The 26,966-nt window shown below is 35.1% G+C and overlaps 1 protein-coding gene and 1 non-coding gene across 2 annotated transcripts; one reads left to right on the top strand and one right to left on the bottom strand.

Annotated features, from left to right (window-relative positions):
• Window positions 1-205: 205 nt before the first annotated feature.
• LOC104908796 (uncharacterized) lies at window positions 206-24,050 on the top strand. The gene is made up of 6 exons (XM_010697950.4): window positions 206-1,113; window positions 1,315-1,514; window positions 2,530-2,670; window positions 11,635-11,715; window positions 22,903-23,030; window positions 23,466-24,050. Exons 1-6 carry the CDS (start codon window positions 879-881, stop codon window positions 23,509-23,511), a joined length of 831 nt encoding a protein of 276 aa, XP_010696252.1. The 5' UTR covers window positions 206-878; the 3' UTR covers window positions 23,512-24,050.
• On the bottom strand, window positions 14,853-14,958 carry LOC125492098 (small nucleolar RNA R71). The gene has a single exon (XR_007268545.2). It is a non-coding gene; the product is annotated as a small nucleolar RNA R71 (small nucleolar RNA).
• Window positions 24,051-26,966: the final 2,916 nt, after the last annotated feature.

Below are 26,966 nucleotides of genomic sequence, written 5' to 3'. Positions count from 1 at the left end.
GTTCATATCCCATGAATTAGTTAAGGGAAACGACAACTTTATATCCATATGCACATTTGTCTATTTGCGATCAAAATAGCACTTTTTGTATTTTTTAGAAGATAAATTCTCAATTATTAAACTTACATAGACTAGAGTTATGATAACTTATTGTGCATTGAAAATCATGTGATGTAATCAGTTTTCATTTGATGTGATCAGTTTTCGTTAATATAATTAGTTTTTAGATAGTCAGTTTTCGTATACATAGTCGATTTTGTGATATAGTCAGTTTTCGTATAATATGATTTTTTTTTCTTGATATAGGTTATTTTTGTGTAATAAAATCAGTTTGATACACAATAAATTATTATAAACCCGATTCACAATTCTCAAAACAATTCAATATTAAAAAAAAATTAACCCAAAACACTTTAATCTGTCCAAAATTACAATAGATGCGACCAATTTATACACCATTTCGGTCCAAACACCCTTTATAGTTTGATACACAATAAATTATTATAAATCCGATTCACAATTCTCAAAACAATTCAATGTTAAAAAAAAATTAACCCAAAACACTTTAATCTGTCCAAAATTACAATAGATGCGACCAATTTATACACCATTTCTGTCGAAACACCCTTTATAGCTTTATCCTGATCCCCTTCACTTAATAGAACGTGGCTAATGGTTCCTTTCAATTAGAAAAAGTCTGTCTCAACTCTCAATTCCATTATATGTAGACATGTAGTTAACGTGGCCAAGGGTATGGTATACTTTCAAGTTTCAACTAGAAAGTTAACCCATCAAAGAACATATATCTCCCTCCCTCTTTTTTCTCTGTTTTTGTTCATAGTACTAGTACAAGAACCCAAACAAGTCAGGTGATCTTAATGGGGGATAAAAGGACGGCAAATCCGACGGCGTTGAAGCAGGTGGCGCGATGGATTCGCAGCCGATCAGTGAGGCAGAAAGTAAGCATGGGCGTCATTGCAGCATTGGTGTTGCTGCTGTTGTTGAAACTTTTTGTGACAAGCCAAACTCACTTCTTTATTGCGGCTCAAACATCTCATGCTATTGGCATCTTACTCTTAGTTTACAAGCTCACTGTCACCAAAACTTGTTCTGGTACCTACTTATTTCATCAATTGTCATATACTCTTATGTTTTTGTACGTGATAACCTCATGTAAATATATTAACACCTTAACTTTTTGGTTGTTACTCCCATTTCAAAATGTTATTTCTAAAAATAAGTCCGAAAAAACAAGACCGTAAAGTTCCATTAGTAATTGTGTATGTGTGGATATATATTTGATGATCTTTACAGGTCTATCATTGAAGACTCAGGAGCTCACGATGATATTCTTGATCATGAGAATTATATGTTACTTTACACTGTTGGAGGAATTACACGTTTTGCTTGATTGTATAAGCCTTGCATCTACTCTATGGGTCATCTATATGATGCGATTTAAGTTGAAGAACACCTACATGCAAAAGTTTGACAACATGCCTTTGTATTACGTGGTATGCATAATTATGTTCATCAATCTTTTATTTTTCTCTTCCCTCGTTTCTAATTTTTATGCATATGCATCATCTGTCATCAATTCACCATTGAAATCTTTAATTTCTATAAATAAATATAGAAAATTGATATTTTGAAAATACACAATGGGATCCTCTTAGACTTTTGGTGAAACTTTACAGTTGTATCTGAACTATACATTTTAAAATCAAGAGTTCATATAGGTGGAAGTAAAAATTAGGGATTGAATTTTGATAAGAAAAAATAGGAGGAATTTTGAAAAGAAAATATATGAGCCATTGATTTTGTTATTCAATGGTTTATATTGCTCAAACTACATATACAATGAGGTAATCAATATACCAGTATCTGAAATTCCGGTTTTCTATTTGTTAGCTTATATGAAAGAAATCAGTCAATATCAATATGTAGAGTGCATATCTGAAGTACTTAGCTAATAAAAAAACATATGGAAAGTAATACTCCCTCTGTATTTTTTTTATCTTTCCTACTTTGACTTTGCACGTTTGCCAATGCACTTATTCTACGTTAAATATCTTTCATTACATATTAGTAAAAATTATAATAATTGAATATTAATAAAGTACTCATTGAGACGAATCAAACAAGACCCCACATGACTATATTTTTTCTTATATATCGAGAAAAATCTAAAAGATTCTCTCTACTTGTGAATAGTGTCAAGATTCTAAGTGAGAAAGATAAAAAAATACAGAGGGAGTAGTATACATCAACAAGCTTATTTATTAGGTGAAATTTTGAGGTGATAATACATGATTTGGATCAAATTTCATTTACGTCATTGTTCTTGTGGCTCGTACATGAAGAAAATAGGATTTTCCAAACCAATCTGTCAGTTTTTAGAATACTGAAAATAAATTTTTGCAATTGATTCTCATTACAATTGATTTAATAAAGGCTTTGCTTGGATAACTTGCAAGTATTTATAGACTATATCATGAACCGTTGACATGTTATATGTGGTGTTTACAGTTGGTGCCCTGTGCCGTGGTTGCATTAATAGGCCATCCTGGATGGCAATCTGAAGTTATCTTCAGATTCTTCTATATGTATTTTACAACAATCGAAGCCATTTCAGTTCTTCCTCAGCTTCGTTTAATACAAAATGCCAAGGTATCATACAACTTTTCTTTCTCTGGCTCTTTTGCTTATATTATCACTTTAATTGGATTAGTTCTTCCAGCTAGATGGTTACACTTCCATCAACATGTTACATGTCATGTAATTTTGTGACAGTTTTCACTATTTTTTTTGGTGAAAAACGGATGCATTAAAGTTAGGAAGTTATGGCTAAAAGCCTGAGTACAAAGTCGTCCTATAAGTTCAAGAGGTAACTAGGGAGTGGGGATAAGCCTCGTTACATTAATATCTAAATTCTCCTTTCTTCCTTCCTTTGCCATCTTATCCGCAATGAAGTTGAGCTTCCCTGGGCACAATTGGACATTCATCTCTTGGAAACATTAGTTTCGAGCCCTAAGGTTGGTCATTTCATTTTGTTGGAGTTGGACGGCCTTCTTGCAATCACTAGAAATGGCTAAATGTGTTGCCCCTTGTTCTTGCGCAATAATCGCACCATGATGAATTCCCATAAGTTCCTCATGTAAGGCATTGTTAGCATATACTTTTCTTTGGAAACCCATGACCCAATTACCTGCATTTTCAAATAAAACACCCGCAATACAAGAAACAGAGGAGAAACTAGTAAAGGATGCATCAACGAACATGTTTAGCCACGGTTGTGGGGGATTCTGATTAAAGGTGTGAGGGATAGGTTCTTTGTTGAGAGGAGAGAAAGTAGCATGAATTTCAGCTGCAATTTTTGTTGCTTTGAAGTGAGGGCCGGGTGGGGAGTCTAACATTGAACACAGTTTCTTTGCCGCTTCTTTTTTAGTTGATCCATTTTCTTTGGACACACTTGTGGAGGCACGGTTCATATCTTTAATTATTTATAAGTAAAAATTATACAAAACTGATATTTGGAAAATATACATTGAGACGAATCTAATAAGATTTCATGTGACTATATTTTTAAATCATAAAAGATAGTCAAAATAATGTATGTGTATAGTGTTAAAAAGTCAAAGCGGATCATCTAAAAAAATAACTTGTTCGAAATTGGAGGATGATTTCATGTAACAAGGGAACCAATGATGATTATGGGGAGATAAGTGATGAAAATTCGTTTGCCGGAACATCCACCCAACGGACACGAGAGAAAAAATGGAAATTTGTGGGCAAGTTTGGAAATTTGCCCTACTGAGCAGGCGATAAAAGCTCATTTATGTGTCAAACTCCATAGCTTTTTGTAACCTCTTTAAGTATATATAGTAGCATTACTCCCCATATGAAACATGAGCACATTTATCCTACTTTATTGTAACTGTTAAACCTAGACAAAACAATCAAATTTACCCGTTAGAAAAAAAACAACATTCAAATTTATGCATAATGAAGATGTTTTACGATTGAAAACAATCTAACAAATTCATTTAGTGTAGCAACTTTACGATTATACTGATTGTAATTAGACCAAGTTTAGAAAAATCATACGACCACAATGAAATGGAAGATCTACAGAAAAATATAGTGGGGTCAAACAAAAATTAAAAGTTCTTATTAGATTCAAATTTTCAATTTGACTAAAAAAATTAAAAAATCGAAATTCATTATCAGATTATTCTTTAAACTTTTAAATTTTCAACTGGAGTTAAATGATCCTAGAGCTATGAAGGTAGCTCCACCCCTGATCCTTGACACCTTGTAAGGCCTCGTGTCAATATTCATTCATAAGCATTCCAAGCTACATGGTGAAGTAGTCGGACTTTTTACTTTTTTTAAAAAAATAATATTAATTCATTGATTCAAAGTCATACGACATCTACAATATAAATAAATACAATTCTAATATGATAAACCACGATCGTTGAGTAGATTTAACACTTCTGAAAACCCTTGTCTTACACATCGCTGTCTGATGCAGCCTTCTGCAAGGGGGTCTGTCGATTTTTTGTAGTTTTAAAGTAGAACTAGATTCAATTCAAGTGATTGTAAACGAAATCTTGACCTCTGTTGCAACTCCGCGTCAATTTCGATCAACAAATCAACATCTTGAACTACACAAAAACCCAAAAACAAATTCTCTAAACTCTCACATGGAGAGAGATAAAACCCAATATATGGATAGACATAACCCAATATATGGGTAGAAAAACTCTCCATTAAAAAGAGACTGAAATTTATTGGAAACATAAACGTAAAAAAACTAGTAATAAAATGAGAAAAGGGGCTTACCACCGCCCAAAAGGGTGGTGGTAGCCCCTAGGTTGAAAATTAGGGTTTTGTCGGAGGAGAGAGAAGAGAGAAAAAGAAGGAGAGAGAAGAGAGAAAAAAAAGGAGAGAGGAGGCGATAGGTTGGGGAAACACATGCTTTATTATACTATCTTGTGGGTGATTTAGTCGGACTTTTTACTTACATAGGTAAACCTTTCAAACATGTACTCCTATATATAATAGAGTGACACACTAAAAGTGTGTATTAGACATCTTCCAATCTCTTAACATAAGGGTACCAAATGCTTATCTTGGAATGTATTCATTTCTTTTAAATTTACATACTTTTCTTTTTGGGTTGTTTCTTTTTATAATAGAGCAACACACTAAAAGTGTGTTAGATATTTTCCAATCTCTTAACATAAGAGTACCAAATGCTTATCTTGGAATGTACTACTTTCGTTTCTTTTTAATGTATGCACTTTCCTTTTTGGGTTGTTTTTTTTTTTTATTATATACATGGTTGCTTTTTCTATTTTTGGTAATATATCACATTTACTTTCTCTTTTTTTTCTCCATCCATGTCATTCACTTTTTAATATTTTAACCCACTTTTTAGTTTCTCTCTCCACCTTTTTAGTTTATTTCTCATAGAAGTACTTTTACACTTTTTCCTTAATTTTTCGTAAAGTAAAGTGTGTAGATTAATTTGAAACGAAGGTAGTATATAGTACTTCTAATATCTAGTGCTCTGAACCATCTACTGAAGAAAGTATTCTCCTAATTTACTCCGCTAGTCCACTTTGCTATAACGAGATACTAGTTAAATGGTTTGAAAGAACACAACTGTAGACCAATATATATACAAGAATAGTCAAATATTTCATCCGTTTCACAATAAAAGTGAAACATAGAGAAAGGCTATGTTTAGTTCACCTGAAATTCTCTGATCTGAACTCATCTGATCTGATCTGAACTTATTTTTTCTGATCTGATTTGAACTGATCTGATAACAAGATATTATCTTTTAGATTGTTCTCAATATATAAGAAAAAAATATAGTCGTGTGGGGTCTTGTTTGATTCGTCTCAATGAGTACTTTATTAATATTCAATTATTATAATTTTTACTAATATGTAATGAAATATATTGTGATTTTTAAATATAAGCATGATCTGAACTGATCTGATCTGAACTTATTTTTCTGATCTGATCTGATCTGATTAGATCTGAAATAAGCAAAAATAAGGTGAACTGAACATAGCCAAAATGGGGAGTTATATTGGAGATACTGGAGATACATAAGTAACTTGGCTTACAAGTTTTAAATAAAATGTAACAAACTCTTTGTTAGTTACTTTCTGTTATGATGAGCTGACATTCTGTTATGCCTCAATTAGCAGTAGACTCCTTCTATAAATACTATGCTCCTCTCTTGTAATAATTCATTCATCAATATTATTACATTCTTCTTCTCTCTATCTCATATCTTGTTCTAAAACACTGATGTTATAACATGGTATCAGAGCTATTTTTGCTCGATTCTGCAATGAATTTCGGCGAAAACTTCATGATTTCTGGTAATATCTTTTCTTGATTCTAGGATTAACGATTTTTTCTTGCGAAATTGTTAATCATTCTTCATCTTCTTTGCTCAAATTGTTGAAGATTTGTTGTTGTGGTTGAAGGATTTCAATTTATGTGTTGAAATTCTGTCCTAAATTTGCTGAAAATTTCAAAATCTGTGTTGAAATTCTGTCTTGAATTTGCTGAAAATTTCAATTTCTGTATAAAATGCCTAGTTCAAATACAACTGTTGATCCTACCACTGTTCTTGGAAGTGTGTATTACATTCACCTTGCAGACAACAGTAATACAAAACTTGTTCATGATTTATTTGATGGTAATTGTTACAATGATTGGAAGAGGTCGATGTTGTTGAGTTTATCTTCTAGAAACAAACTAGGATTTGTTGATGGGACCATAGCTTGTCCAGCTGCATCTGATGCAAATTACAAGGCGTGGCAACGGTGTAATGATCTTGTTTTAGGCTGGCTTCTCTTTTCTTTAGAGAAAAACATAGCAAAAAGTGTATGGTTTTGCAGAACCGCAAGAGATCTTTGGAAAGATCTGGAAGAAAGGTTTGGTCATACATCCACCACACAACAATTTTCTTTAGAAGAATCCTTGTATGAATTGCAGCATGAAAAGAATGAGCCTATTTCTGTTTTCTTTACTAAAATTAAGACTATCTGGGATGAAATGGATAGCATAGACCCTCTTCCTATATGCAAATGTACACAATGTACCTGTTCTTTAACTCAACAACTTCTGAAATCACAACAAACCAAGAGGCTTTTGATGTTTCTTATGAAATTGAATGATGATTTTGCTATGGTTAGAACCAACATTCTCATGATGGAACCACTTCCCACAATAACTGCTGCTTTTAGAATTTGTGTTCAAGAAGAAAAACACAAGGAAGTCAGTAATATTGTTCAAGAACCTTTGGCTCTTGCCTTTGATAGAAGAAAGTTTCAAGATAAGTTTTCTAAGCCTGGTTCTCAATTTCAGTTTTCTAAACCTCCATTAAACAATTTTGTGAATCAGAAAATTTATCCTAATGCCAAGAAAGTACAATCTTCTTGGTTCCATGAATATTGTAAGACTGCTGGACATGGAGTGGATAGATGCTTTAAACTACATGGTCTTCCTTCCACCTGGAATAAAGACAAAAAAAGTGCTAATATGGTGCAGTCTATTGATGATCTTGATCATGTTGCTTCTGAATCTCAGTCTCCTGATTACTCTACTTCTGATTCTCTCAATACTACTCTTAGTGTTGATCAATACAAACAGTTGTTGACTCTTTTGAGCAAACAAAATCAAGAATATGGTGGTACTGATCACCCAGAACAATCACAACAACAACCTACCAGATTTGCTAATGCCTTCTTAGCAGGTAAGATCTGCCTTTTTTGTCCAGCTTAAATTCTGAATGGATTCTTGACAGTGGTGCAACTGACCACATTTGCCCTGATTTGACATTATTTGAGTCACATAACAACTTTGATGATAATTCTTCCACCATTACCATACCTGATGGTAGTCAAGTGCCTATTGCTCAAATTGGTTCAGTAAAACTCAATGACCATATTCTTCTTAAAGATGTCTTACATGTACCTGGATTTCAATTCAATCTCATTTCCATTCACAAATTGTGTATGGATATGCAATCTGAAGTGATTTTTAATGCTACTTCTTGCATGATTCAGGAGCCTCAACTAACCCCTCCACAAGTTCTTGGTAAATTGAAGCAAGGCTTGTACTGCACTACAACTCTTCAGAATGTTAATGTCTCTTCTGCTTCTCATATTGCTCAAGCTAGTATTGTATCTTCTTGTAATGAACTAGCTAAGTTGTGGCATTTAAGAATGGGCCACTTACCTTTTAGCCAACTTAAATACATCAAACCTGATCTTGATCTTAGCCACATTTCATAATGTTTTTGCCAAATTTGTCCTGTAGCCAAACAAACTAGGTTGCCTTTCCCTCATAGCACAATCAAAACCACTACACCTTTCCAATTAATACATGTTGATGTGTGGGGACCCTACAAGACAATTACTCACAATGGTTGTAAATTGTTTCTTACCATTGTAGATGGTTTCTCAAGATGTACTTGGATACACTTTATAAAAAATAAATCTGATGTTTCTCATGTTTTGCAAAATTTTATTGCATATGCTGACACTTAGTTTCAGTATAGTTACCTGTTATTGCTGTAAGATCAGACAATGCTAAGGAACTTACTGAAGGTCCTCTCTCACATTTTTACTCTTCCAAGGGCATCATTTGCCAGAAAAGTTGTGCTCACACTCCACAACAAAATGGTGTTGTGGAGAGAAAACACAGACATTTACTGGAGACTGCCAGGTCTTTGTTTTTTCAATCCAAGTTGCCTCCTTCTTATTGGGGAGAGTCTGTGCTTGCTACTGCACATATCATAAACAGGACACCTTTGAAATCTTTAAATTATACTTCTCCTTACTTTAAGTTATATGGTATGCCTGCTGATGTTGATCACTTGAGAGCTTTTGGCTGTCTGTGTTATGTTTCTACCTTGAAACCACACAGGAGCAAATTTGATCCTAGAGCTCATCCTTGTGTGTTCCTAGGATATCCACCACATCAAAAAGCTTACAAAGTCGTCAATCTTCACACTATGAAAATTCAGGTTACTAGGGACCTCATTTTCATGAGACACACTTCCCCTTCCATTTTTCTAAAACTCCTCATTCTGCTTCTTTCCCTTTCTTTCTTCCTACTTCTACCACTTCTACCTCTCTTCCCTATTATGACCTTCCTGACATCTTCTCTACATCTTCACCTGATTCCTCCACACTTTCTACTATTACAGATAACATACCTTCTTCCATTACAGATCTCAATCCTCCTTCACCTATTATATCTCCCTCTTCTACATCCTCACACCCTCATCCACCTCCTTCTCCTATTCTTAGAAAATCTTCCAGAGTACCTAAAATACCTACCCATTTTCATGACTTTCAATTTACTTTACCTACACACAAAACATCCAACCTTACCCAACACAGATGTAACTTTGTTCATCTTTCTCCTTCTCATATCTCTCTTATTTCTTCCCTCTCTAATAAATCTGAACCACATTCTTATAAAGAAGCTTCCACTGATCCTAATTGGGTTGATGCTATGCAAAAAGAATTAAAAGCTCTCTCTGATAACAATACTTGGGATATTGTTCCTCTTCCACATGGAAAAAAACCCATTGGATGTAAATGGGTTTATAAAGTCAAACTTAAAGCAGATGGCAGTTTGGAAAGATACAAAGCCAGGTTGGTAGCTAAAGGCTTCACTCAAAAATATGGAATTGATTATCAAGAGACCTTTTCTCCAGTTGTGAAGATGACTACAGTGCGCTGCCTATTAGCTATTGCTGCATCTAAAGGTTGGGACATCTTCCAATTGGATGTCAATAACGCCTTCTTGCATGGAGACCTCAATGAAGAAGTCTATATGAAGCTCCCAGAAGGTCTTTCTCATCCTCTCAATCATGTTTGCAGACTAAAAAAATCATTATATGGTTTAAAACAAGCCTCTAGGCAATGGTTTGCCAAGCTTGTATGTGAGCTCACTCATCAAGGTTTTCTACAATCCAAACATGATTATTCTCTTTTCATTAAGAGATCATCTGGCCATCTCACTGTTGTTGCTGTTTATGTTGATGATATACTCATCATAGGGATTGATTCATCATCCATTGCTGCTCTTAAAACTCATCTTGACACTGTGTTCAGCATCAAAGACTTGGGCAAGCTTCACTACTTCTTGGGTATGTATTGAAGTAACTTATACCTCTGATGGCATCATCTTGACTCAACAAAAGTTCACTAGGGAACTTTTACAATTTGCTGATCTTCCCCCTTCCAGATCAGTAGCTACTCCTCTACCATTGAACCTCAAACTTCTTGTTGATGAAGGTGCCTTATACACTGATGCAGAATACTACAGAAGTCTAGTAGGAAAATTAAATTTCCTAACACACACTAGACCAGATCTTAGTTATACAGTGCAGACACTTAGCCAATTTATGCATGCCCCCAGGGTTCCTCATTATAATGCCCTTATTCATGCCTTAAGATATGTTCAGTCTACTTCTGGACAAGGCATACTTCTCAAAGCCTCTGACCAATTGTCTCTTCAAGCCTACACTGATAGTGATTGGGGAGCCTGCCCAAACTCTAGAAGATCCATATTTGGCTATGTTCTTCTACTTGGTTTTTCTCCTATTAGTTGGAAAAGCAAGAAGCAATCCACTGTTTCAAAGTCTTCCTCAGAAGATGAGTATAGAGCTATGTCACATGCAGCATCTGAAATCACTTGGTTAGTTTGGTTACTTGAAGAATTGGGTGTACACCAACTACAACCTGTTTCTCTCTTTTGTGACAATCAAAGTGCTTTACATATAGCACATAACCCTGTCTTCCATGAAAGGACAAAGCACATAGAAATTGATTGCCACTTTACAAGAGATAAGATCATTGAAGGGCTCCTAGAAGTTCATTACATGCCTACTGGTCAACAATTGGCTGATATATTTACCAAAGTGGTTCCTTCTTCCCAATTTCAGCAGCTTACTTCCAAGCTTGGCATGTTGCAGCCTTCTGCTTCTTCCCTGCCTCGCTTGAGGGGGGTATTGGAGATACTGGAGATACATAAGTAACTTGGCTTACAAGTTATAAATAAAATGTAACAAACTCTTTGTTAGTTACTTTCTGTTATGATGAGCTGGCATTTTGTTATGCCTCAATTAGCAGTAGACTCCTTCTATAAATACTATGCTCCTCTCTTGTAATAATTCATTCATCAATATTATTACATTCTTCTTCTCTCTATCTCATATCTTGTTCTAAAACACTGATGTTATAACAAGTTACCAAGGAATTTAAAGAGAAAAAGTTGGAACCACAATAAAGTAGAGTGAAGAAGTATTGAAGTTGTGGTCTTCTCTTACTTTTTGGTGGTATATTTGTAATAAGAGTAAACTTTTTTTTACCATTTGAAGCTTGGTTTCACTTATTGTGATTATTCCAAATAAGGAAATTGTTTCACTTATTGTGAAACAGAGAAAATATGTGGGATGAATTTTTATTTTATATGTTCTGCTTATGTTTTAGGTTATCTTGCTGATCTATTTTCTTTCATATTTCCATGGATGATCTAATTTGGTCCCCTTTCTATTCACTTTTTTAAAAATTTGTGCTGCAGATGGTAGAACCGTTTACCGATCACTATGTCTTTGCATTGGGTGTTTCAAGATTCTTCTCGTGCGCAAATTGGATAATCATTGTGAGGATAATATATCATACTTGTTACTGTTTTAAGTGTTTTTTCTTAACCCTTGTTTTAATTCCATGGGATTATTAATCATATTCATGCATTGCATAATAATGCATCATGCCTCTCATCCAATTACTTAGGCTTTTATTTTACCGGAGTTTCAGTTATTATACTAGTCTCTTCAAACAAAAATTTGGTGTCCGAAGCTCATATTTTACCGGAGTTATGGTGTCCCCCGAAGAGACTAGAGAAAGTAAAGGAACATATAAGGTAAAATAACTTGTAAAGATATTAGGCTTTTATTTTACCGGAGCTCAAGTTATTTTACCGGAGTAATTGATATGTTCCTTTACTTTCTCTAGTCTCTTCCTCTCTTCTTTAAACTGCGTGTCCAAACTACATGATCTCTATTATATAAGCCAAGGGAGGAGGTGTGGTGTCCTCTTTTGAAGTGACTAAATAAAATACCCTTAATGATCTAATTAATGGAATGAAAAAAATTACAAAAGCAAATCATTTAAAAATCTCATTCCAACTTGCCATTTAAAACAAGTTTAAAATGGTATATGCATCAAATACTTCTTAAAAATTATATGGACAAAATATTTATACCTTATATAAAAAAGATGGCATACATAACGTGCACATGAAAAGTCTGAACATTCACTACCTTTGATACTCTTTAGTCTAATTAAACCAACTCATTATTTTTGTTCTTTCTGTTCAATATTCATTCACAAAAAATTAATCACTCACAACCTTTTTATTTTTTTACATTAGCAAATTAATATATCTAAATTCATCAAACTGTTGAATTTTTCACATTTAAGTTTAATCATAAATAAAATACGAATGGAGTATCTTGATAACACGTTTATATACTCATTTTTTATGTGATGTATTTGTGTGTTTTCACCATATTTTTCCCATATATTTAATCTCTTAGAGCTATTATTGTTTACTTTTCGTTATTGCTCTCCTCGGGTGTATTTGTTTTGTTTTTGTAGGATTATGGCGTTTATTGGAGTTGATTGGGATTTGCACGAAAGCTTGGATGATTGCGGAGCATTCAGATGGATTGATAGCTTTATTCGGCGATGATTTTGAAGATATATTGCGATATGGTGTTGGTAGCCATTAATTACCATGCCTAAGGAGCTACAAAATGGAATTTTGATAGCAAGAGAACAAAAAAACAGCTAAACCGCCACCCTTTGGCGGTCCTTTCAAGCTTACCGCAAGGCCATGGCGGTCTCCAATTTCAATATTACGTAATCTTAGTTTTAGAGTGTTTTAGGAGTCCAAATCCTAGTCAAACTCCTTGTATTTGGATAGATATAAATAGGTTTTGGATAGAATTTGAAAAGGGGGGATATTTTTTGGGAGAGAAAATCACGTTTGTTTTGGCTCTTGGGACGCTTCTTCACTTTTTCTTTTTTCTTTTCATACTTTCATCAAGTTCTTGTTTTCGACATTAAAGTTTGCAATTTCATCAATTAATTCAAGTATTATTTCTCTTCTTTAGTCTATTTATTATTATTGTTAATCATGCTTTCTTTTAATCTTTATTTTGTTTGTTCAATCATCATGTGTGAGTAGTTTCTTATTCTAGGGTGATATTTTTTGGGAGAGAAAATCACGTTTGTTTTGGCTCTTGGGACGCTTCTTCACGTTTTTCGTTGTTTTCTTCATACTTTCATCAAGTTCTTGTTTTCGACATTAAAGTTTGCAATTTCATCAATTAATTCAAGTATTATTTTCTCTTCTTTTCTATTTATTATTATTGTTAATCATGCTTTCTTTTAATCTTTATTTTGTTTTCAATCATCATGTGTGAGTAGTTTCTTATTCTAGGGTTAGGTTGAACCCTAATATGAATTGATGCTTGTTTAATTCCCAATTCCCAAACTTTAATTAATTTATGATTCATTTATTTTAGGGTTGGTTTTAATTATCAATTTATGACTAGAAATAGTATATATTGAATGTGATTATTTTTGCAACGAAAGTTGAATCTTAATCGAATCTAGAACCCTAATTTAAGATAAAGGAAATCATCACGAAAGTAGTTGATGGAATTTATTAGGATGTTAGGATGCTATGTCTAAAGTCCTTAATTTGCATGACTCCATGAAAATAGGCATGATTGCATTGTTAGGGAAGCTATTGATTGATCGAAAGAAATCCTTAGTATTATTAGGGCGCGTCTATCCTATGAGTTATTTATTAGTTAATTAAGGGAAAAGGGATTGTTTGTGGCATTAATTGTATTAGTGGGGATACTTAAACCTAGATGTCTTTAGTCTTTGATTCATCTTGATAATTTCATTTGCTTTAGTTATTTAGATTAGTTCATCATCACTTATATGATTACTTGCTTAGTATTAATTAGAGTCAATTTAACTACTTTGAATCAGTTAGTCTCTTGGGATTCGATCCTTACTTGCCCGACTACATTAGTTAGGAGGAATAGTTAGGTTATTTTTGTTAGGTACGCGAAAGCCTTTCAAATTTTGGCGCCGTTGCCGGGGACTAACGGTATTTAAATTAGTTATTTTTGATTTTATTTTTGCTAAGTTTTTCTTTTAGTTTGCTGCTTCGGCTATCTTTCTTGTTTATTTGATCTTTTGTTTTTAGTTCTTTCTTTGTTGCATGCAAACTCGACGTAGAGGTCCACAGAATTTGATTCCTCTAGATCTTGAAATCGAAGCCACTGCACGCAAGCAAGGAAGTACAAAGAGCGACTTAAGAATAAGAATCAAGCAATGGGTGAAGAAGCAACTAAAACTCTTTGGGAGTATGGTGTACCAGATACTACAACTGGTGCATTATCGAGCATTGTTCGACCAGCCGTCAATGCTGCAAATTTTGAACTTAAGCCTCAATTCATCCAATTCATCTCCAACGATTCATTTGCAGGGTTACCCAATGAATGCCCTGTGAGTCACATTGCTAGTTTCTTGGAGAAATGCGACACAGTGAAAATCAACAGTGTGAGTGAGGATGCTATTCGACTACGCCTTTTTCCTTTCTCTCTTCGAGATAGAGCAAAGGAGTGGTTGAGAGATGAAGGTGTTGGAATTTGATACATGGGGAAACTTGCCAAAGCATTCTTGGTGAAGTTTTTGGGGCAAGAAAAGACTGCGAAGCTGAGGAACGAGTTAGCAACCTTTGAGCAACATGAGACGAATCATTGTATGAAGCATGGAGAAGGTTTCTACGTTTGCAAAGACAATGTCCTCATCACGGGATTCCTGAATGGATGTTGATACAGACTTTCTACAATGGTTTGACACATGAGTTTCGTATCTACATGATGCTGCTTCAGGGGTTCCCTTATGACTAAGAATCCAACCGAAGCAAAGGAGTTGATTGAGAAGATGGCGGCCAATGACAACTACCATCCAAATGGTCGCAATCGTGCTAAGAAGGCGGTAAATATGATGTTGATGCGCTAACCACTTTGACTAATACTGTGCAGGCACTATCTCACAAGTTTGATCGACTCCAAGCTGGTTCATCTATGATGGTCTCATGTCAGATGTGTGGAGTACAAGGACATGCTGCTACTGAATGTCAAATCAACAATGATAGGATGACAATTGAGCAAGCCAATGCTCTTTAAACTCCAATCAAAGCAGCCATATGATCCTTATTCTAACACGTACAATGAGGGATGGAAGCACAATCCTGCATTCTCTACAAGAACACTCAAGCACAACTCAATCCGCCTCCTCCACCTCGCAACAACTTTAATGCACCACAAGGTTTTCAAGTTAGAGCACCATTCAATCATCATGTCAATCAGGTGTTAATCAGCAACCTCCTCCAATTCAACAGAAGAGCAACTTGGAGATTATGATGGAGAACCTTTTAGCCCAACAAACTAACTTTATGGCTCAACAAGGTAAGCAAAATGAGAAGACTGATAACGCAATTCAACAGTTCAAGCTCAGAATAGCTCTTGGAAAGTCAAATAAGCCAACTTGCACATCAGGTGGGCCAATTATCAAAAGCTCCTGGTCATTTTCCAGGTAATAGTGAACAACCACCTAAGGCTCATATCAATGCTGTGATTTTGAGGAATGGAAAAGAGCTAAAGATCATCCTTTGAAGGAGCATCTAAAAGAAATGTGGAAGAGATGGTTCAAACTGAGAAAGTGGTAGAGAATGAGATTGTTGAAGAAGAGAAGAGGGAACCTACTCCTACCCCTATTCGTCCATACACGCCACCAGTTCCATTCCCACAAAGGTTGGCCCGTGCAAAATTAGAGAAGAAATATGGGAAGTTCCTTGATATACTGAAGAAGTTGCACATAAACATACCATTCTTGGAGGCTATCTCTGAGATGCCATCTTATGCAAAATTTCTGAAAGACATGCTCTCAAACAAGCGGAAGATCGAGGAGAATGCCACTGTTTCACTTACAGCAGAATGTAGTGCTATATTGCAGAATAAGCTTCCTAAGAAGCTAGGAGATCCGGGTAGCTACTCTATTCCTGTGAAGCTTGGAGATATTGAAATAAAAAAGGCACTTTGTGATCTTGGGGCAAGTGTTAGTCTAATGCCTTTGTCAATTTGCAAAAGCTTCAATTGGGTGAACCAAAACCTACACGTATTTCCCTACAATTAGCAGATAGAACTGTAAAGTATCCACTTGGTATCCTTGAAGATGTTCCCCTCCGTGTTGGGAAGTTTTTCATTCCATGTGACTTTGTAGTAATGGAGATGGAGGAGGATGCGCAGGTCCCTATCATTCTTGGGAGACCTTTCCTGGCCACTGCTGGAGCCATCATTGACATGAAGAATGGAACGATTACCTTTGAAGTGGGTGATGAGAAGATGGAGTACAATCTCACGAACTCCATGGAAGCTCCTTCTGTGGGAGAGACTATCTATAGAGTGGATGCTCTAGATGAGGCGATAGAGGTAAGAGCTGCTAGGCTACAGCTTAAGGATTCACTGCAAACCGTCCTCATGGGAAGTGCTGATGAAGAGGCTTGGAAAACTATGAAGTACAAGAGGCTCTTAGAGGAACCACATTCATTACCTAGTGTTGAGCTTGTCAAGGAGGTGTTGACACACGAAGAATCTAAGGAGAGTACTATGCTTCCTGAGGTAGAGTTAAAAGCTTATGAAAACTCAAGGTTGTACAAAGAACGAAGGAAAAAGTGGCCTGACAAGCATATCATGCGGCGAGGATTTCATGAAGGAGAGTTAGTTTTACTATTCAACTCTCGATTGAAGCTATGTCCTGGTAAGCTTCGCTCAAGGAGGTCTGGTCCATTCAAAATCCTTAAGGTCTTTCCATATGGCTCGGTTGAGATTTGGAGTGAAGCAACTGGCTCTTTTAAGATAAATGGACAACGTCTTAAGCACTATAGAGAAGGTGAACCTATTGAAGGGAAGGCGGTTTACACCCTTTCCGACCCTTATTCAGAGTGACGTGAAAAGGTGGTCAAGCTAGATGACCTTAAACTAGCGCTTCTTGGGAGGCAACCCAAGCTTTCTCCTTCACTTTTCCTATTATTTATTATATTCTTTTTTTTAAGGTTCCTTGGTCTATATTTCTAGTTAGTTTAATAATGTAGTTGTATTATATGATTAGTTAGTCTAAGTTTTAGTTATAGGATTTAGAAACCTAGCATCTTATTTTTCTTTTTAGAGTTTAATTCTCCTAATTTTTGGTGTGTTTTTGTACAGGTGAAAAAAAGAAAAAAAAAAAAAAAAAAAAAAAAAAAAAGAGAAAAGGAGAGAGCTGAGATCAGTGTGTATTGCGAAGAGGTCGCAGTTCGTCTCTGCCTACCGCAAACCCCTCGCAATCCCTGCTGTGACCCACCAACCCATCGAAAAAAAAACACAACACCCCACTGCCATCCCATCGCAGTTCAGCTCCCACTACTGCCAACCCTTAGCAATCCCTCCTGTCACCAACGCAGCTCATCGAAAACAAAAGCCCAGTCATCCCTACCAGCGACGAAATACAAAAAGAAAAAGAAAAAAAAAAAAAAAAACCTATCTCTGCAATTCGACCCTAACGCCGCGACGCAACACAACTCCAACGAAACAACAAAAAAAAAAAAAAAAAAATCGAAAAGAGAGCAACAAGAAACGCAGGCTACACCTAGTGATCTCTCCCTCCTTCGTGTTTTTTTCTTCAGTCGCTGAACTCCATTGAGATTGATGCTGGTTGTTTCCCCCGTTTTTGGTCGGAATTCGATTATTGGGTTCGATTTTTCATCACTATATGGCTGTAATTGCGGCGCTTCTTGACTAAATTTGCTGCTTTTCAATCCTCCTTGCATTGGTTTTTCTTGAAATATGATGAATTGCTGCAATTTTCATCAACTTCGACTCGACACTTGACTACTGGGTTCGGATTTTATCGGCTGAAATTGCGGTAATTCTTGACTCAATTCGCTGTTCTTCCATGGTCTCTTGCACTGGCCTCTTGAAATTTGAATAATTGCTGCGATTGTGCTTATGGGGACTTTCGAACCCTCAATTTGCATAATTTGAGGTTTTATTTGATTGCTGGACTATTGGGGAAAGACATATTGTGTGCTGTAGGACTATTTCAAGAAGTATTGTGACTGAGTTGTTCCAGTATTTTGGTTTTGATTGACAACTTTGTGTGGTGGAGTATTTTATTGGTTGTGTGTGAGACTTGGTTGTGCATTAGTCCTATTCTAATGGGACGCACTCTAAATGCTCGACAAAAGAACGTGCCTACAAACTCTTCTAAGGCCAAATCCGTTCCTATCAAAAAGGGTTCTAAGAGTAAGTCGTCTATTTCAAATGGACGAAAAGCACTTCCATCCACTACTAGGACAAAGCGAAAGGACGTAGACATTAACTACTATGACATTGATTTTAATGGTGATGCACAATTCAAGGCGAAATATGAAAAGTTGTTCAAAAGAGGAGTTCTCGCTACTAAATATTGTGACATTGATGCCTTGACAACTTTACATATAGAAGATGATGTTCATTGGCTCTTCAACAATATTGGGTTAGGCAATTTTCTTATGACAAAAACTCCGACATGCACACGAGCCACACTTGAATTCCTTAGCTCCCTGAAAGTTCACATGTTTCCTAATCCGTCTAGTGGTACATCTTCAATCACTTTTCGATTATTCAATCATGACCAAACTTGGACTTTGGAGATGCTTAATGATGCACTTGGTTTGCGAGGCGGTGGGGCCCGAGTTACTCCTCAACAATGGTCCGCTACACCACTTTGGCGAATTATTAGTGGGGAGTCTACCTATGACTCGAGCTCGAGCTCTATCAAATCCACTCGCCACCCTGCTTTGCGCTATATTCTCAAGGTGCTTTCCAACACTATTTTTGGCCGTCAAGAAGGGAGTAAGGTTCGCCAAGATGAGCTCTTCATGCTTCATCACATGCTTTATGCTACACCTATTGACACTGGAGCCTTTCTTCTCCACCAACTACAACGTGTAGCCAACAATGTCAATGTTGGAGGTAAAATTGTGCAAGGAGGGTTTATCACTCGAATCGCTGTTTATTTGGGCTATGCTGAACAACTTAAGCACGCTGGCTTTGTTGATGGGACTGATGCTGTTGAAGTCCCTTTTGGTTGGTTTAAGAAGAAGGACGGCACTACTCTTTGGTGTGTCCAGAATGATGAGGATGAACTTCCTCAGCCCGAGCAAATGACCTTGACGAATCCAGTCAATTGGTCCTTTGATTGTTCTTCGAGGAGAATTACTGTACCATTGCCTATTGCTCCATCCCTTGAACAATCTCTTCCATCTAGCACATCTGAAGGTGCTAGCTTCTCTGCTACACCTATTGAGCGAGCACTTGACAAACTTGAGCAACTTCAAACATCGGTAAATGGAATCATCAACGAGCAGAAGGACATCAAGCAACAATTGTCATCTATGTTTGCGATCTTGGAGAGCTTTAGCACTTGGATGCAATCTGGAGGGTTCCCCAATCTTCCATCTCCTCCTCATCAGTGAGATCTTGTGAGTACCTCTCCCTTTTTCTTTTGTGCTTTACTATTGCAATGTGGACATTGCACCATTTAAGTGTGGGGGAGGGATTCATTGTATATAGTCGTTTGTTCATTTTTCTTTGTTTTTGGTAGTTCTTTTTCTTTTTTAGGTTAGTTCGATATTTCCAAGTTGAATGGCAATTCAAGTGAGAACTTTGAAACACATTGCTTTGAATGTTTTGTTATGAATCAACTTGCACTGAATTGATGATCTATTGCATGAAAGATAGCATAAATCCCTCTGTGATTCGGTTTGCGGCTAGAATGGTCTCCTTTGATATTGACTCGACCGACAATAATAGCTTGAGTACCTTGGTGAGGAATTTAAGCCATATTCGACTGTTGCACATTATTTCAGTCGTGTTCTTTTCATGTGTGTTAGTTATCCTCATGTAACTTGAATCTTGGATTTGCTCTGTGACTATTTGAGACTTTGCGATGCAATATGGAAGAATGATTGATGTTCTATCTAGATGATTAGAGCTTCAACATCTTAGGGCCACAATAATTTTTTTCCTTTTTACATTTACCCCTAGGATGAACCAATTTGAGCCTCATAATTGCCTTTTTGATAGCCTTACATCATATGCCTTAGAGCCTTTTTTTTAGGTTTTGTCTTGAAGGTGGATCAATTGGTATGCCCTATGAGTAATTGAAACTTGAAAAGAAAAAGAAAAAAATAGAGACATCGATTCTTGAAAACAAAAGGAATTTGAAGAAAAATAGAAAGGAGATGAATTTGAGAAAAAGAAACAAAATGGGGAAGAGTGAAAAAATATATCTATATATATAATCCCCAAGTATGTGCATTATCTCCTCAATGTAAGTTTCAATGTTCATACAAGTTCCTTGGTTGTTGTTTGAAAGAAATTATTTGTGAAAGAAAAAAAGGGCAAGCTTATATGGAGTTTGGTGGATATAAGGATGGATTGAACCCGACATTTGGAATATGTAGTGGGATTAAGTTTTCTTTTATTTTTGAGCACCACATCCCAAATAACGTTATCCAACCCCTTTAACCAAGCCTACCCTTTTTATAGAACTCATGACTTCCGTGTTGCATCCTAACAGTATAAGTGGAGAAAGTCAATTTGCAAATCTAAAGAAGACAGTTATATGAAGTTGATGTGCTTTATTGCATTTAGGATGAGTGATTCTTATTCTAACCTCTTAAACACATGAGTGGCTTCTTTGTTTTGTTTTGACAACTAGAGTGAGAAGCTGTTATTGTACAACTGAGTCAAGTTTGGGGGAGATGTGTGGTAAGACTGGTTGATCACTGAGGGTGCTAAGTCTGGTTTGCATGGAAAATTGATTTGTGCTTGTTGATTTGTAACGCATAAGTGATTTCGAAAGAAAATGAATTTTGTTTCTCATGACTATCTTGTTTTGCTATTTGGTTTGGGAATTCATCATTTGGCTTTGTAGGTATGCCTTCTGAAAACCTTCACGAGACCTTACTCGTCCACTAGGGTAGCCTAGGGGTTTAAAGGGCTTGTTGCACGTGCTAAGTGCAATCGTGATTCCTACGACAGTGAGTATAGGTTTTACTGCTTCCTTAGAATAGTTTCCTTTTTTTTTAGTTCTTTTCTCGAGGACGAGCAAAGGTTAAGTGTGGGGGAATTTGATAACACGTTTATATACTCATTTTTATGTGATTATTTGTGTGTTTTCACCATATTTTTCCCATATATTTAATCTCTTAGAGCTATTATTTTTACTTTTCTTATTGCTCTCCTCGGGTGTATTTGTTTTGTTTTTGTAGGATTATGGCGTTTATTGGAGTTGATTGGGATTTGCACGAAAGCTTGGATGATTGCGGAGCATTCAGATGGATTGATAGCTTTATTCGGCGATGATTTTGAAGATATATTGCGATATGGTGTTGGTACCATTAATTACCATGCCTAAGGAGCTACAAAATGGAATTTTGATAGCAAGAGAACAAAAAAACAGCATAAACCGCCACCCTTTGGCGGTCCTTTCAAGCTTACCGCAAGGCCATGGCGGTCTCCAATTTCAATATTACGTAATCTTAGTTTTAGAGTGTTTTAGGAGTCCAAATCCTAGTCAAACTCCTTGTATTTGGATAGATATAAATAGGTTTTGGATAGAATTTGAAAAGGGGATTTTTTGGAGAGAAAATCACGTTTGTTTTGGCTCTTGGACGCTTCTTCACGTTTTTCGTTGTTTTCTTCATACTTTCATCAAGTTTTGTTTTCGACATTAAGTTTGCAATTTCATCAATTAATTCAAGTATTATTTTCTCTTCTTTAGTCTATTTATTATTATTGTTAATCATGCTTTCTTTTAATCTTTATTTTGTTTGTTCAATCATCATGTGTGAGTAGTTTCTTATTCTAGGGTTAGGTTGAACCCTAATATGAATTGATGCTTGTTTAATTCCCAATTCCCAAACTTTATTAATTTATGATTCATTTATTTTATGGTTGGTTTTAATTATCAATTTATGACTAGAAATAGTATATATTAAATGTGATTATTTTTGCAACGAAAGTTGAATCTTAATCGAATCTAGAACCCTAATTTAAGATAAAGGAAATCATCACGAAAGTAGTTGATGGAATTTATTAGGATGTTAGGATGCTATGTCTAAAGTCCTTAATTTGCATGACTCCATGAAAATAGGCATGATTGCATTGTTAGGGAAGCTATTGATTGATCGAAAGAAATCCTTAGTATTATTAGGGCGCGTCTATCCTATGAGTTATTTATTAGTTAATTAAGGGAAAAGGGATTGTTTGTGGCATTAATTTGTATTAGTGGGGATACTTAAACCTAGATGTCTTTAGTCTTTGATTCACTCTTGATAATTTCATTTGCTTTAGTTATTTAGATTAGTTCATCATCACTTAATTGATTACTTGCTTAGTATTAATTAGGTCAATTTAACTACTTTGAATCAGTTAGTCTCTTGGGATTCGATCCTTACTTGCCCGACTACATTAGTTAGGAGGAATAGTTAGGTTATTTTTGTTAGGTACGCGATAAGCCTTTCATATCTAATAGAATAACAAATTTTAAAATTAACGCACGCATCGCGTACATATGAAGGCTAGTACAAATATTAAGAATGGAGGGTGTAGATAGCATTTCGTATAAGTTTATTTGACTTACATCCATCTTTTGCAAATGCATTATACAGCTTATCGACACAAAAGGAGGTCTACTAATGCAAATAGGGCAAGGACACTTTTACTTACTAGTAATTCTTCTCTCTGAGGTGGTCCAAACTTTCATCTTGGCGGACTACTGTTATTACTACGTCAAGAGGTATGCTCAACTAGTGAATACTCATATATAAACATTTTTTTTTTTTTTTTTTTTATCCATATAAATCATGAAGGCGGTACAAAGTACAAAGAAGGGGAGGGGGAATCAAGCTTGTAACCTATCGTTCACAGCACCTCAATCTTAACCACTAAGCCAAGACATCCTTGGTATATATAAACATTTGCTACATCATTGTCGTAATACTATCCTCAAACCTTAGCTACATTCTTGTTATTGGTCGCTTTACTAGTTTAAATTACGTTACAGTACGTGACAACAATTATTTCCGGATGGAGGGAATTTAAGTATCCGTTCAATTTATCAACATACTAAGTTACTCTAGCATTGATTTCACAAGTTATATTCTCAATATCTGTCTTGCTTTCTTTGGTTGGTTATAAATGCAAATACTAAAAATGAATATGGTTTTTACAGTGTGGTGGAGGGACATCGCATGGTGAGGCTACCTTCACTAGTCTGAGTATGATATGTTGCGAGGTGCAGTAATGAACTGTGTTTATGGAGATGCTCAAGTTTCGTAACTCCTTGGTTTAATCCCAATATTCTTTGTAAATTTGACAGCAAGACTTGTATGCTCTCTGTCTCAAATTTACCAGTTAGACTAAGATTTTGTTCTTTCTCAGTTATCCTTAATTAGAAACTAAGGCTCCGTTTGGTAGGGTGTAGAACATTTTTAGTGTAAAATGATTTTCATGCAAAACAATTTACAATGTAAAACGCAATTCCAAAATTAGTTTTTCGTTGTTTGGTTTCATGTAAGAAAAATAATGAAATGAAAGGAAAATTGGAGAGTAAGGAAATCGGTTTTCCTTTCATTTTGAATGAAAAATGGTTTTCCATCATTGTGAGAGTACTTTTACCCCAAGGAAAAATGGTTTTACACTCATTTGCTAACCAAACAATGTAAAACTGAAAACATAGGAAAACAGTTTTACATGAAAACGTTTATGCTCTACCAAACGGAGCCTAAGTAAAGTGTAAACTACACCACGTGATGAGTATCTATCTAAATATATATAGTCACATGTTACTATTTGTCCAAAAGATCTTAAGGTTTGATCATTTTATTTTTTGGATAAATTTGACTAAAATAGTCGCAATATTGATAATCTCAACTATTAATTATTTCATATAATCTTAACTAAGTAAAATATTTTTCCCAATTTGTCAATTGAGAGTGAAAAATGTGGAAAAAAGAAAGAATGAGAGAAAATTGACCTTTACTCCAACGGGAAGATGTAGATATTCTAAGCGTTCTCTAATTTTTTTTCCGATAGCTTTTACGATTCCTAAGAAATGTAATTTAGATTAGTTTTTTTTTGGGAAATACCAATTAAAATAGAATTTTTTTAGGAAAACACCACTTAGAATTATTTTTGGAGGAAAGAACCAATTCAAATACTTTCATTGGCAACTTAACACCACATTATGATTTTCAGGCCAAATTGTCAACTTTCCGACATTGATAATTTCTTTCCCTCCAAAACCTCGTTTTTTTTGTTTTTGTTTTGAATTATTTACTCTTCTTACTATTTAAAGCTCAAATTTCCCCCAATTTTTCCAATTTCCCTCATTAATTGAAGCTAAAACTCTCATCCTCAACCTCGAAGTGGGTAGTAGTACTAGTTAGAGAACTTGGAGCAAGTGCACTATTCTGAATTCGAAAAAGAAAAACGGGTGAACTCGGATTGGAAATCAGGCTTGTTGTTGTTGTTGGTAAACGAAAATAAGGAACAATATGAGTGAGTGAGGAGAGAGGAAGAGAGAGTGTTAACTAGTGAGAAGATGGAGAAGTGGATAAGAAGGAGAAGAATAAGATGACATGAAGATTTTAGAGAGAAAGAAAAAAGATGGGGATCTTGTGAAATAAAGAGGAGAAAACAAAGAATATGAGTTGACAAAACTAAAAATAATCGAGGTTTTGGGGAAAACCAATTGTCAACGCTGGAAAAAGTTGACAATTTGGCCTGAAAATCGTAATGTGGCGTTTAGTTGTGAACAAAGGTATTTTATTTGGTCCTTCCCTCCAAAAAAAATTAAATTGGTGTTATCCCACAAAAACCCTATTCTAATTGGTCGTTTTCCACAAAAAATCCTTTAATTTATAAGCCCATGGCCCTAAATAGGTTTGAGTTCGTCGTGGTTACAATAGAACATTCTTTTTTTAAAAAAAAAATTTACATTAATTCATTGATTCAAAGTCATACGACATATACAATAGAAGTCTAAACTAAACAAATATATATCAAAATGAAATCAACACATCTCTAATATGACAAAACCACGATCGTTGAGTATATCTAACACTTCTGAAAACCATCGTCTTTCACATCGCTCTCTGATGCAGCCTTCTGGAAGGGGGTCTATCGATCTTTTGTAGTTTTGAAGCAGAACTGGATTCAATTTAAGTGATTGTAAACGAAGTCTTGACATCTGTTGCAACTCCGCACAAATTTCGATCAACAAATCAATCTCTTGAATTACACAAAAACCCAAAAATTCTCCAAACTCTCATATGAAGAGAGATAAAACTCAATATATAGGTAGATATAATCTAGAGGTGATCATTTTGACTCGCCCCATTTTCGGGCGGGATTTTGGGCTTTTTGTCTTTGGGCGGCCTTTGTGTAACACCCCAAAACTTTGATTCTAAAACTTTATAAAATATTCACTTTTCATTAAAATATCTGACCAAACCTTTAGGGTGTTACCGCCGCATCTATTGTTCAAAATAATGCAAGCTAATTATTAGAAATAAAATTTTACTCACAAAACCAAAGTATCAAAATAAACCAAACTAAGTTGTCTACTTTATACCAAAACAAAACTAAACAATCTCAAATGGCAGTACTGTAGTGTTTATTAAACTAGGTGAACTTAAAAACTATAAATTCACTCATTCCTGCAACGTAGTCCCTTTCACCAACCTGCACAATATAAATAGGAAAAACAAAGAAAACAAAAACACAAAAATTAGCGAAAGCTAAGTAATTACAACTCCATCCCGTAAAATAATATAATAATAGTTATATTTTAAAAATAATTTTTATAACATACATACAAATATAATACAATGCAGACAAGTATAACATAATACAGACAAGTATATATAATATGATTAACCATTTCAATTATTCAAGTTTATATGAGTCATACACAACAATTTTATTTATTAGAAGGGAATCGAACGTCAGTAGGCCGGGACTAATCCCAGTAACCACCTACTTCAACATGGGTCGTCACCCAGATAATTAAGAGTAATGGCCAATATCGTTTTGCAGAACGTCCCTAGTGTGCACACCCCTCACTAATCTAATGGGTATCCGCAATGCGCACCAATAGTATTAGGAGGAAGACAATAAAGAGTTGTAACATAATAAAATCAAGTACTGTTCATCACCTATGGAGGATCCAAATCCACAGGATAATTCCCTCAATTTCCACTTTACGTGATTAATAGATTTTTAAAAGTTGTGACACATAAACATCACATTAACATTAGCAGGAACATCTTTAGTTCAAATATATTTTTCACAACTTAGCCACTTAATAAAAATTATACTAATCAACGTCCATAATTCGTAGTAACCAATATATCCATCATTAGAGCCTCATAGAGTTACAATATATGTCAACTTATAATACCGTTCGCTACATCATTAACACACTAGTTATACCCATTAAGTACATTGTCAATATTAGCATAATTTTAATACGATGGTATAATTAGGTACATTATAAATCCAAATTCATAACAACAATACCAGTAGATACATATATATTATACGCAGGATAATAGTACTATAGTATAATAATAATAATAATTTTAGTCATAAAAGTACTATACGATTCCTGTCACATAATATACATCTAACATAAACTAGAATCACATAACCACATGCATTACACATAGCA

This window comes from Beta vulgaris, chromosome 7, assembly GCF_026745355.1.
Source record: "Beta vulgaris subsp. vulgaris cultivar EL10 chromosome 7, EL10.2, whole genome shotgun sequence".
Classification (NCBI taxonomy): Eukaryota; Viridiplantae; Streptophyta; class Magnoliopsida; order Caryophyllales; family Amaranthaceae; genus Beta; species Beta vulgaris.
This window is presented reverse-complemented; position numbering and strand designations above follow the sequence as displayed.